Raw genomic sequence first — 13,701 nt, 5'->3', positions numbered from 1 at the left:
GTACTGCAAGATGGCAGTGCCCTTGCTCCAAAAGCTATAAAAAAACATCCCCTTACCTTAAAATGGTTACATTAATCATGTTTGTTATATATATATATATATATATATTTTTTTTTTTTTCCTAAATAATGCAAACTTGACTGACTGCTTCATTTCCACTTTAAAAGAACTGCTCTTCAGTCATATTGTGCTGATAACTGTAACTGCTCCGTTCGGTTCGTGTGTGAAGCTAGCGCCAAAGTCGTGGTTTAAATAATTAATAAATTGCAAGTGACATTGTAATTTTGTTTGGCTACTGTTTGTTCATCTGGCTACTGTTGTAAAATTCTGAGCAATTCATAATTAAATAAATAAATAAAAATGAATAGTAAATTTGCTTGTGGAAGTCCAGCCAGACCCTTCTTGAAAGAGCCACAGGTTGCCGACCCCCATCTTAGGGGCTGTTTACACCTGGCCACTTCATGCGTTTTCTCAGATCGGATAGCTATCTGATTTATCAAAACGGTTCCATTTACACCTGGTCACATGAATGTGTTTTTGCGAAACGGATTTAAATCCGATCTTCAATTCCCGTGCTATATGCAGATTTAATGGAGTGCACGTCACCGAAAGCAACAGATATGAGCTGCATTTTATTGATCATCAGCTAAAATTTCAAAATCAAAGACCGCAATAAGAGAGAGCGGCAACAGCACTGGTAAGATCATTTCGTTTCTCTACTATTAATGATGATGATTGTGTGTTAAGCGTTCGCGACTTACTTTCACTTTGATAGTTTGCACGTTGGTTTAATGAATATATGCTCAGCTTCTCATCTGGTGGTGCGTGTTCCAGTAGCGTCGTCATATCTGGCTATAACATTACATATAGCGTATAACACGCCCTCACACGTTTATTTTTTTAGCATTTTGGGGAGGAGTACAATTTAAATATGTGGTTTTAACAACCAGATGCATTTACACTTGTCTAGTTTCGTCTGGAATGCGGCCCAGACCACCTCCTGAAGTGGTTTGAGCGATCGGATTCAAATCCGTCTCAAATGCGTTTCGGAGGGCATTTACACCTGGTCTTTTCACGATCGGATAGCTATCCGATCTGAGAAACGCATGAAGTGGCCAGGTGTAAACGGCCCCTTAGACTATGGCTGCATTCCATTTCACTTTTTTTATGCCCTTCACTCGCTAACTTTTCCCCCCTTCTCGTTTACTCAGATGTACGTCATTGATTATGTTGCATGAGTGCCCACTACTGGCAGAACCCTGGCAATGGGCTGAACTAGAACGTCCCAGGCCCTTGATCAATTAGAATTCCTATACGAATTTGTTTGGTGCAGCATTCTATACAAATATAGGTATGCCTGGGGCCTGGGCTGTTATAAATGTAAAATAATAATAATAATAATAATAATAATAATAATAATTTATATATAATAGAGTTGTTTGTGGTGGGGATAAATTAAACATGCTCTGTGATGGCATCATACTCATGTTGCATTGTGGTCTATAGAGGGGCATGAAGTGTCCACATGAAGCAGACTCACTCCCTCAATATCAAGAGGTCAAGGATATGTCCATGTAAACTTCCCTCGTCCAATTGATGATGTGGAACACACGTCAAAATGGTGGCGGGGATTCCCCGGAGGGGAAGTGCTTTGGGGAGTTTGCGAGTGCATGTCTAAAAGTGAACTGGAACGCACACTATATATAAAGGATGGTGTTATCCTTCTCTCTGCAAACTCTCTTCTGTCCTCAGACAAACAGTGAATTTCAGAGATTCACCATGAAATATCTTGTTTTTCTTCTGTTACTTTCTTCTGTATGTTTCTTCGCTTTGGGTGAAGTTGTAGATAATAATTTTAGTAAATGCAAGAAGTTCTTTTTGAACAAAGCACCTCCTGACTTCACACCACCAGTGGGCGTCTCAGTCAAGCCCATCTGTCAGTGTCTTTGGGATGACAATGATGAACAAATTTATCTTTATGCAACTTTGTACAGCACAACCTGGAAGATCCCCGTCTACTCCGCGTATGTGTTTGGTAGTGCAAATGTTGGGAGATGTGATCCATGGTACACTGAACCTCAGGTAAATATTAAGTTCATATTATAGGAAGAAGCTTAAAGGTGAAGCATGTAATTTTTGGATATTAAAACACTCATGTTGCAGTGTTTAATGTGCAGGAAACTGTAAATAATCTTTTCATAGTTTGATACCTTAAAACGTTTTTGGGACGATCTGTTTGTGTGGCTGATGGCAAATGAAGGGAATGTTTGAGACACTTCTAAAAAGTCATTACTTGAGTTGATGTTTTTGCAATTACATCTGAAGCTGCTAGAGACACAGCCTAGCTGACATCTGCAAGAGATTTGCTAAAAATCTTTTCATCTGGAAAGCATCTGCTGTGTACAAACATCTGATAGATGTCTTTAATATGTCAGTTTTACATTCATTCTAAATCGTAAACATTTTAAAAACATCTTCTAAACATCTGATAAGAAACGTCCTATAGACATATTGCAGATAAGTAAACACTCAAAAAAACACATCTTGCAGATGTAAAAGCAGACGTCAAATATACTCTCTGTGATGTGTGCTATCAGGGAAACGTTGCATAATTCTTCTTAAAAGTTATTTGAAATAACAATAAATAATGTCTATTTTGTAAAAGTCTGAGGTATTTTGTTGTTTTTGTTTCTCATTCCCTTTAGCTGGATGGAGATTCTGAACCATGTATGAGCCCTAAAGGATACAGTAAAAGAATTGGCATTAATCAGGCTGTTAAAAGTGATTATGAGAAATCTGGCTATGACAAAGGTCATCTCTATCCTGTGCTCCACACTTACAATCATCTGTCAATGCTGGCCACATCCACACTGACCAACGCAGCTCCGCAGAATAAATGTTTCAATCAGGTAGCTTGGCTGGAACATGAGAGAGCTGTAATTGACGACCTGCAATCCTGTGTTGGCACAGCTTATGTGGTGACTGGTGTAGTTCCTGACATGGACGCCCCTAAACTGAAAAATAGAGTCTATGTGTCAAAGTATTACTGGAGAGCCACCTGCTGTCTGAAGGATGGTCAGTACACAGGGAAGGGCTATATTGGACCGGACAACAAAGGCCAAGTGCTGAAATTAACAATACAAGAGCTTCAGAACAAGCTCAGTGGTTTTTACCAAATACAAATTTTCCAAGCATGCAATGGCTGCTCTCAATAAAAAAAGCCTAAGTGAATATGCATTTGTCTAAAAAATTCTAACCTATCCAGTTTAATTGCAGCTAATGTCCAACATCTAATAATGTTCATGTCTATCTACTATCCTATTCCTTCTGACTAATATATATATATATATATATATATATATATATAGCTCCTGTGGGACGTGGTTTAAAAAAAGCTTTATTCTTTGAAATATCAGGTGATTCTGCTATGTTTTGTTTGTGGTCGGTGAGCAAAAAAGTCAAAAATGAGAAGGTTGCTTGAAATCTTTGTTTTCCAATCACTGGACTGGAATATGCAAAAGTAAAATATTTTCCATCCTCTCTTCCACACAGACAGCTGCTCTCAGGTGGCGTATAGGCATCATGCTGACATTTACAGTATATTATACTTGTATAGACAAAATATTATGATACCAAAGTGTGGACAGGCCACTCTTAAATCAGGTTTTGTATGGTCAGTTTTGAGTTTCATCATCATATTTATAACCATCAGAGGGAGACAGAGGCTAACCTTGACCGTCTAGTTACAATACTTCACACTGTACTGCACTGCAAAGGTACATATACAGTATATGGTGATTATAGAGGTTTATTGTTTTCATTGAATGTTCTCTTTAAAGTAAAAAATTGCACCATAGGCCTATATTATTCTTTACCTGTATTTAGTCCCTTAATATAATGTATATTGTTAATACTGAATATGTGTTACATATAAATTCAATTCTTGTCATCCATATTGTCACGCTGTAGAGTTTTTGTCAAAATAAGTCCACCACCTGTACACTTGTGGTATTGTGACAATAAAGGGAAATGATTTGAATTGGTCACATGTCTTTTGTTCATCAGTTGTACTGTAAGGTGCTGGATAACAATTGCAAATGGTTTATGACATGGAAGATGAAGATTATGAGAGGGACATGGACGAGCATGCAAGAGGAAGAAAACCAGGAGAGCTCTGATGATGATGATGATGAGCAGGAAACTGGATGTGATTCTGTGGTGCTCGAGACATTTTATCATGCATGCATTTGGGTTGCTTCATCAGTTAATACACTGTAAAAAGTGAATCATGAGTCATTTAATTTTCATTAAAAAAAATTTTCAGTAAAAAAATATAATTGATAATTAAAAATAATGTGTGGATTTCATTAAAGAAATTATGATTCAGTGTTGTATAGAAAAGAATGAGGACTTTTTACTAATAAAACCAAGATATGCGTTTTCCTCATTTTTTTAAGGAGACTTAAGCAGTTTTGGTGCTTGAATTGGGGAACTGATTAAACTAAAATTATTAAGGAAAGAAGGCTGCCTATTTATTTTAAGAGAATTAGCTCAGTTTTGCAGTTTTATTTTAGAGGTGACTGTTAGTTCCCAGCATTCTTTGCATATGGCTGGATATGGAGAGTAAATTTTGAAATTAAATGCTACTTTATATTTTTGGGTGAAAGGAAGCATCTATTAATGTTTAATGTGCAGTTACATTTGACATTTGTAAGAGTTTGTGTAACATTGAAGTTTCCATTGCACAGTGCAATTGTTACCACTGTGCTGAAGAGTAGAGCTTGTGGGTTTGGATACTACTCTTCTAAGGCATTGAACCTAGTGCAATACTTTCCAGTATTTCTCAAGTATTTTCCTACTTGAGGTGATTGGCTGTATACAGTCTTGTAAATTTATAAAATAACAAAATACAAACAGACCTCATTTAAAATCACAGACTTTTGAGAATAAACTTAAAATAAACGAGCACATTTCCCTTATTATATAAAATGTATTGTGTCATAGATTAATTAATTTAGGAGATTTCACATGATTTATTCAGGTAGATGCCATTAAAAAATCAAGCCTGAAAAACTACTCAAAAATATTATGTGTAATATTGTTAATACCTTAATTTTTTTGAGGAAATAGCTCATTAGATTTTTTTACAGTGTATAATGTGGTTTAACTTATCAAATTTTTATTTTACTTGAATATAATTTGTCTTTATTTGCTGCTTTAGATGTCTTTTTGCTGTATCCTCAATTAAAGTGTTGCTCATGATGTTGTATATTAAATTATGAAAAATATATTGTGTGCTAAGGATGCTTTTTGCACCATTTAGGCCTGGTTTTATAGACAGTGCTTAAAATAAAACCAGGATTAGGCCAAAGTTCATTTAGGATGCTTAAGTTGTTGTTGGATGTTTTTTTGTTGTTGTCGTTGTTTTTTTTACTTTTAATAAACATGCATCTTGAGACATAACAAAGCCACTGCTATATTTTAAGATCACTCGGTGCACGTTTATTTAAGTTGAAACAGCTCAGACTTAAATCTTAGTCTGGGACTAGGTTTATGTCTTGTCTGTGAAACCGGAGGCAAATTCTGTAAACAATACATGTAATTACCATAATTGCTTTAATTAAGACATGAACATTTAGTCATATTAATGATTCAGTTAGATGAACGGCGGGCTGAAAGCTGCATTAGAAGAGACTGCATGGACTTCATGCACAACTGAGTGATGAAACAGAGAAAGCATGCTGATGTTTCGCACAAAGATGAGAAATTTTTGACACAGAGATTTACAAATTAGGTCTTTTATATTATGATTCTTTGCACTGCATGAATTATATGGCTTTTAATACCATAAACTGCACCCTGTCTGCACCCTGTCTGTACCTTGTCTTACAGAATGACACATTGGCCTTGTGTACAATGAAGAGTTCTTTCTCTTGATCTAATGAAATAAATTCAGCTCATTCCAAATGGAGACTGATGTCGAATTTTGGGGGTCTTTATTCTAAGATAACTATGACTTGCAACTAAAATGATGGCAAGTTTTTGAAAAGACAATCTAAAAAAAATATGTGACTCAGCACAGTTTGTTGTAAATGATGAGAATAGATCTGTGTTTGTTTTACTGCTCTTCCATCCACAGGGATGAACTATTAAAACATTGACAACAGATAGTAGACAACATAACCGCAGAAGCACATTATTAATAAACATAACTTCATTGTTTGTAGGTGTGGATGCTAAAATAGTTACTATAGTTATTGTTCTTGGTTATGAACAGCCTTAACTGATCTGATTTGGCCAAATTAATTGATATCTGATGTGACACATGACTTGTTGAACTAGCATTTCCAGACTCTTGATGCTTAGACAAATGTGTTCAAGAAAAAAATCAAGAACGGGAAGAGACAGCGCCAATTTGTAAAGACTAATAAAAGAAAGCAATAGACTTAATGTAACCTATATGATATAAACACTCTGAATACTTACAGTGTGCACAATCTGCACGAGAGTTGAGGCAGGGGACAAAGACAGCAGGAGTGAAAGTGACTGAATTTTGAACGAGTTTGCTTGTACAATATCATATGAATTTGCTGACTTTGTCACGGTGCAAAAAGGAGAGATGAGGAGACACTGGAGAATACTTGAGGGGCTCCAGATCAGGATCGGAGACTCTCCAGCCGAGCTCCGCAGGGCGATGGTAAGTTATCCTGATCTGAAACAGCGTCACACGAGGGAGAGACCAAGAGATGCTGGAGAATACTTGAACTTTACTTTTAATTCCAGAAATTCCGTTAGTATGATTTACAAGTCACTAGCATGTAAAAAACAAATTTTTAGCATGTTGCTAACATTACTAACAAATGACTAGCATCTCGCTAGCATGTTGTTAGTATTATTAGCAAGTGACTATTATGTTTTTAACATTATTAACAAGTGACTAGCATGTTGCTAGCATGATTAGCAAATGTCTAGCATGTTGTTTATATGTTTCTAGCATGTTGCTAACATGATTAGTAAGTTACTAGCATGTTGTTTGCATGATTATCAAGTAGGCTAACTGACATGTTGTTAACATGATTAGCAAGTGACTAGCATGTTGCTAACATTATTCGTAAGTGACTAGCATGTCACTAGCATGTTGTTAGCATGGGTAGCATTTGATTTTTAGCATTATTAACAAGTGACTAGCATGTTGCCATCATGATTATCAAAGTGACTAGAATGTTGTTTACATGTTTCTAGCATGTTGTTAACATTAGTAAGATACTAGCATGTTGCTAGAATGACTTACAAGTGATTAGCATGCATTAGCATGCATTAGCAGCTAAGACCAGTGTGACCTGTTAAAACAGTGGCCAAAACGACTTTAAAACCAGCTTGGGAGACCAGCCAAGCAACCAATCAGCTTAGACTGTTTTGAGCTGGAAGTTTTTAAGCTTTGCTCTGGCAGTAGACAGCAGAAGTTTAAATCAGATTTCAGCTTTCTCAAGCCAACTTAATTCAAAATATAAATACATTCAATATGTAATAATTTACAATATTTGAAAAAACAATTAAAATACACTCACCTAAAGGATTATTCGGAACACCTGTTCAATTTCTCATTAATGCAATTATCTAATCAAACAATCACATGGCAGTTGCTTCAATGCATTTAGGAGTGTGGTCCTGGTCAAGACAATCTCCTGAACTCCAAACTGAATGTCAGAATGGGAAAGAGAGGTGAATTAAGCAATTTTGAGCGTGGCATGGTTGTTGGTACCAGACGACCGGTCTGAGTATTTCACAATCTGCTCAGTTACTGGGATTTTCACGCACAACCATTTCTAGGGTTTACAAAGAATGGTGTGAAAAGGGAAAAACCTCCAGTATGTGGCAGTCCTGTCGGTGAAAATGCCTTGTTGATGCTAGAGGTCAGAGGAGAATGGGCCGACTGATTCAAGCTGATAGAAGATCAACTTTGACTGAAATAACCACTCGTTACAACCGAGGTATGCAGCAAAGCATTTGTGAAGCCACAACACACACAACCTTGAGGCGGATGGGCTACAACAGCAGAAGACCCCACTGGGTACAACTCATCTCCACTACAAATAGGAAAAAGAGGCTACAATTTGCACAAGCTCACCAAAAATGGACAGTTGAAGACTGGAAAAATGTTGCCTGGTCTGATGAGTCTCGATTTCTGTTGAGAGATTCAGATGGTAGAGTCAGAATTTGGCGTAAACAGAAGGAGAACATGGATCCATCATGCCTTGTTACCACTGGGCAGGCTGCTGGTGGTGGTGTAATGGTGTGGGGGGTGTTTTCTTGGCACACTTTAGGCCCCTTAGTGCCAATTGGGCATCGTTTAAATGTCACAGCCTACCTGATCATGTACTCATTCTCTGATGGCTACTTCCAGCAGGATAATGCACCATGTCACAAAGCTCGAATCATTTCAAATTGGTTTCTTGAACATGACAGTGAGTTCACTGTACTAAAATGGCCCCCACAGTCACCAGATCTCAACTCAATAGAGCTTCTTTGGGATGTGGTGGAACGGGAGCTTCGTGCCCTGGATGTGCATCCCACAAATCTCCATCAACTGCAAGATGCTATCCTATCAATATGGGCCAACATTTCTAAAGAATGCTTTCAGCACCTTGTTGAATCAATGCCACTTAGAATTAAGGCAGTTCTGAAGGCGAAAGGGGGTCAAACACAGTATTAGTATGGTGTTCCTAATAATCCTTTAGGTAAGTGTATATAGCGCTTTTCATAAAACAGTTTTTAAGCCTATACAGTATATCCCCTTAAGTGTCACTCACGTTTTTGAACATAGACTTTATAGTGTACAATCCAAACTTAAATTTGTATAATTCATGAATGAAAACATTTTGTAACATTATATTGAAGCACTGTTTACTAATGGAATGTCTGATTTTAAAATGGGTTTTAAAGGATTAATTTTGAGATTTTAAGTTTTCAGTTGATATATCATTTCTGATTATTTCTAAAATGTGATAGAGAAAAGGGAAACGAAGAAGTCTTTTTTTTAAACAAAGGTCAAAACTCCTGTTATAATTTAGATTTTTTTAGGGTGCACTCTTGTCATAAATTAATCTATAACTTTTCCTACATAATTTTTAACAATAACATTGGTAAAATATATATTTGGGAGTCTTAGACCTTTCCAACGATATATAGTTTGTCAAGATTAGATTAGATTTAATTGTAATATAGTGACGTAAATGTAGGCGTCCTGTATATGGGACGGGGTGGCAATTAAAGGGATATATTGCTGGCCTAAAAATCTGAAATAATTTATACTGCATTAATCTTATATATATTTATATGTTTAATTAACATTGTGAAGGTCTTTGTATATATATATATATATATATATATATATATATATATATATATATATATATATATATATATATATATATATATATATATATATCGCTCAGAGAGAGAGAGACCTTTAGCACTCCTCATTTATACTTTTATGGTTGGCTTTAACGTTGAACAATTTGAGTATCACTTTGAGATTAGCTCCCAGTAAATGCTCCATTGAACCCGTTAGTCTAGGGACACTGATAGACAAATGTAAAGTTGATAGAGAATCTTTGGCTACTTCAGCTAACGTTCAGCACCTGCAGTCTGTCACATGCACACAGCGTTATCCTTCTCTCTGCAAACTCTCTTCTGTCCTCAGGCAAACAGTGAATTTCAGAGATTCATCATGAGACATCTTGGTTTTCTTCTGTTACTTTCTTCTGTATGTTTCTTTGCTTTGAGTGAAGTTGTAGATAATAATTTTAGTAAATGCAAGGAGTTCTTTTTGAACAATGCACCTCCTGTCTTCACACCACCAGTGGGCGGCTCAGTCAAGTCCATCTGTCAGTGTCTTTGGGATGACAATGATGAACAAATTTATCTTTATGCAACTTTGTACAGCACAACCTGGAAGATCCCCGTCTACTCCGCGTATGTGTTTCGCGAAAGCAAAAATATTGGGAGATGTGACCCATGGTACACTGAACCTCAGGTAAATACTGTATTAATTAGGAAGAATCTTAAAGATGAAGCATGTAATTGTTGGATATTAAACCATTCATTTGCAGTATATAATGTGCAGAAAACTGTAATTGATCCATTCGTAGGTTGATTCTTGTGTATCTGATGGCGAAAGAATGGAATGAGAAACATGTCTAAAAAGTCATTACTTGAATTAAGTCCGAAAGCTGCTACAGACACAGAAGTTGCATAATCCTTTTTAAAGGTTATTTGAAATAACAATACATAATGTCTATTTTGCAAAGTCTGAGGTATTTTGTTGTATTTGCTTCTCATTCCCTTTAGCTGGATGGAGATTCTGAACCATGTATGCGGCCTGAAGGCTACAGTAAAAATATTGGCATTAATCAGGCTGTTAAAAGTGATTATAAGAAGTCCAAAGTTTATGACAGAGGTCACCTCTATCCTGTGCTCCACACTGACAATCATCTGTCAATGCTGGCCACATCCACACTGACCAACGTGGCTCCGCAGGATTCAGATTTCAATAAGAACGCATGGCTGGGACATGAGAGATCTGTACCTGAAGATCTGAAATCCTGTGTTAAGGCTTATGTGGTGACTGGTGTAGTTCCTAACACACAAACCACAATGAATAATAGAGTCTATGTGTCACAGTATTACTGGAGAGCCACCTGCTGTCTGAAAAACAATCATTATAGAGGGAAGGGCTATTTTGGACCGGACAACAAAGGCCAAGTGGAGGTATTAACAATAAATGAGCTTCAGAACAAGCTCAGTTGTTTTCACCGAATACAAAAAATACAAATTTTTCCAAGTTTACCACCGCTAAATCCAGCAGCAAAAATAACCAAATCTATATACACATGTAACTAAAAAACTGCACCTAATCCAGTTCCATTGCAGCTAATATAGCAGACACCAATGCTACTCATCTAATGTCCATGTTTATCCACTCTCCCATTCTTTCTGACTAATATATATATATATATATATATATATATATATATATATATATATATATATATATATATATATATATGTGTGTGTGTGTGTGTGTGTGTGTGTGTGTGTGTGTGTGTGTGTGTGTGTGTGTGTGGGATATATAAAAAATGGTTTGATTGTGTTTTTGTGTTTTTCAGACTGGCTGAAGAAAGGTAATTCATTCAAACACTTTCAAAGGATACTTTAAATAATATTTTCTTGAATTGAAAATATCAGGTGGTTCTGATATTTGTTACTAGTCAATAAACAAAAAAGTACTGAAAAGCAAAAATTTATATAATTATTATAATACAATAATTCAATTCAAATTGTGAAAATTGTGTATTAAATAAATTCAATGCACACAGACTTAAGTAGTTTAAATATTTGGTTCTTTTAATTGTGATGATTTTGGATCACATTTAACAAAACCTTCATTGCCAAAGAAGCTGGCTGTTCACAGAGTGCTGTATCCAAGCATTCACAACCAACCGAGAGAACCGCAGCCTTATGAGGATTGTCAAGCAAAATCGATTCAAGAATTTGAGTGAACTTCACAAGGAATGGACTGAGGCTGGGGTCAAGACATCAAGAGCCACCACACACAGAAGTGTCAAAGAATTTGGCTACAGTTTTCGTATTCCTCTTGTTAAGCCACTCCTGAACCACAGATAACGTCAGAGGCGTCTTACCTGGGCTAAGGAGAAGATGAACTGGACTGTTGCCCAGTGGTCCAAAGTCCTCTTTCCGGATGAGAGCAAGTTTTGTATTTAATTTGGAAACCAAGGTCCTAGAGTCTGGAGGAAGGGGGGAGAAGATCACAGCCCAAGTTGCTTGAAGTCCAGTGTTTCCACAGTCTGTGATGATTTGGGGTGTAATGTCATCTGCTGGTGTTGGTCCATTGTGATTTTTGAAAACCAATCCAAAATTTTGGAGCACTTCATGCTTCCTTCTGCTGACCAGCTTTTTAAAGGTGCTGATTTTATTGTCAAGCAGGATTTGGTGTCAGTGTGCTTGACTGGCCAGCAAACTCACCAGACCTGAACCCCAGAGAGAATCTATGAGCTATTGTCAAGAGGAAAATGAGAAACAAGAGACCAAACAATGCAGATGAGCTGAAGGCCACTGTCAAAGAAACCTGGGCTTCCAGACCACCTCAGCAGTGTCACAAACTGATCACCTCCATGCCACGCTGAATTGAGGAAGTAATTAAAGCAAAAGGAGCCCATTACTGTACATGAGAGTACATGTACAGTAAATTATCATACTTTCCAGAATGGCCAGCAATTCACTAAAAAGCGAAAAGTTTTTTCCTTGTTCTACAAACCCGATTCCAAAAAAGTTGGGACACTGTACAAATTGTTAATAAAAACAGAATGTAATGATGTGGAAGTTTTGAATTAGATATGTAAGCTGCCCATGCCACACGCACTCATGCAACCCCATACCATCAGAGATGCAGGCTTCTGAACTGAGCGCTATATATATATATATATATATATATATATATATATATATATATATATATATATATATATATATATATATATATATATATATATATATATAGATAGATAGATAGATAGATAGATATAACTTCAAACTCTTTGCAATTTTTCTCTGAGAAACTCCTTTCTGATACTGCTCCACTATTTTTCGCCGCAGCATTGGCGGACTTGGTGATCCTCTGCCCATCTTGACTTCTGAGAGACACTGCCGCTCTGAGAGGCTCTTTTTATACCCAGTCATTTTGCCAATTGACCTAATAAGTTGCAAATTGGTCCTCCAGCTGTTCCTTATATGTACATTTAACTTTTCCAGCCTCTTATTGCTACCTGTCTCAACTTTTTTGGAATGCGTAGCTCTCATGAAATCCAAAATGTGCCAATATTTGGCATATTTCAAAATGTCGCACTTTCAACATTTGATATGTTATCTATATTCTATTGTGAATACAATATAAGTTTATGAGATTTGTAAATTATTCCATTCCTTTTTTACTCACAATTTGTTCAGTGTCCCAACTTTTTTGGAATCGGGTTTGTAATTTGTTGAGATAGTGAATTGGTGGGATTTTGTTAAATGTGAGCCAAAATCATCACAATTAAAAGAACCAAAGATACTAGAAAGAGACTACTTCAGTCTGTATACATTGAATTTATTTAATACACAAGTTTCACAATTTGAGTTGAATTACTGAAATAAATGAACTTTAGTTGATATATATACAACTATTTGCGTCAGCTTTTTTAGTATTTTGAGCTCATTTTATTTTTGTTTGTTCTATTAGACTTTACATTATTTCAACTTTCACACATAAGTAACGGCAGCTGTTTTTTTATTATTAATTTAAATTTTTTTTAAAGTAATATTTACCCAGTTTATCCTTATTTTTAAATTGCATTCAATTTATATTTCAATGTTTCTACAGTTTTCTACTGTAGAAAACTGTAGCATAAATGGCTGCCCACTGCTCTGGGTGTGTGTTCACAGTGTGTGTGTGTTCACTGCTGTGTGTGTGCACTTTGGATGGGTTAAATGCAGAGCACGAATTATGAGTATGGGTCACCATACTTGGCTGTATGTCACATCACTTTCATTTTTACATGCAATAGTGTAATGAAACCGTAAACAAATGCCTCAAAACAAAACATTTATTGTAAATGTACAACAATGCAAAATACAGAGTGA

At 36.2% G+C, this 13,701-nt stretch overlaps 2 protein-coding genes across 2 annotated transcripts; both read left to right on the top strand.

Moving 5' to 3' along the window:
- The first annotated feature begins 1,756 nt into the window (after window positions 1-1,756).
- On the top strand, window positions 1,757-3,215 carry LOC132099230 (endonuclease domain-containing 1 protein-like). Its single transcript, XM_059505675.1, has 2 exons — window positions 1,757-2,082; window positions 2,706-3,215. The coding sequence occupies exons 1-2, from the start codon at window positions 1,780-1,782 to the stop codon at window positions 3,213-3,215; spliced, it is 813 nt and encodes a 270-aa protein (XP_059361658.1). The 5' UTR covers window positions 1,757-1,779.
- Window positions 3,216-9,673: 6,458 nt separating this feature from the next.
- On the top strand, window positions 9,674-10,935 carry LOC132111671 (endonuclease domain-containing 1 protein-like). The gene is made up of 2 exons (XM_059519203.1): window positions 9,674-10,036; window positions 10,351-10,935. The coding sequence occupies exons 1-2, from the start codon at window positions 9,731-9,733 to the stop codon at window positions 10,900-10,902; spliced, it is 858 nt and encodes a 285-aa protein (XP_059375186.1). The 5' UTR covers window positions 9,674-9,730; the 3' UTR covers window positions 10,903-10,935.
- Window positions 10,936-13,701: the final 2,766 nt, after the last annotated feature.

The sequence above is a fragment of the Carassius carassius genome, chromosome 2 (assembly GCF_963082965.1).
Source record: "Carassius carassius chromosome 2, fCarCar2.1, whole genome shotgun sequence".
NCBI lineage: Eukaryota > Metazoa > Chordata > Actinopteri > Cypriniformes > Cyprinidae > Carassius > Carassius carassius.
Note: the sequence above shows the minus strand (reverse complement) of the source record. Positions and strands in the feature narration are given on the sequence as shown.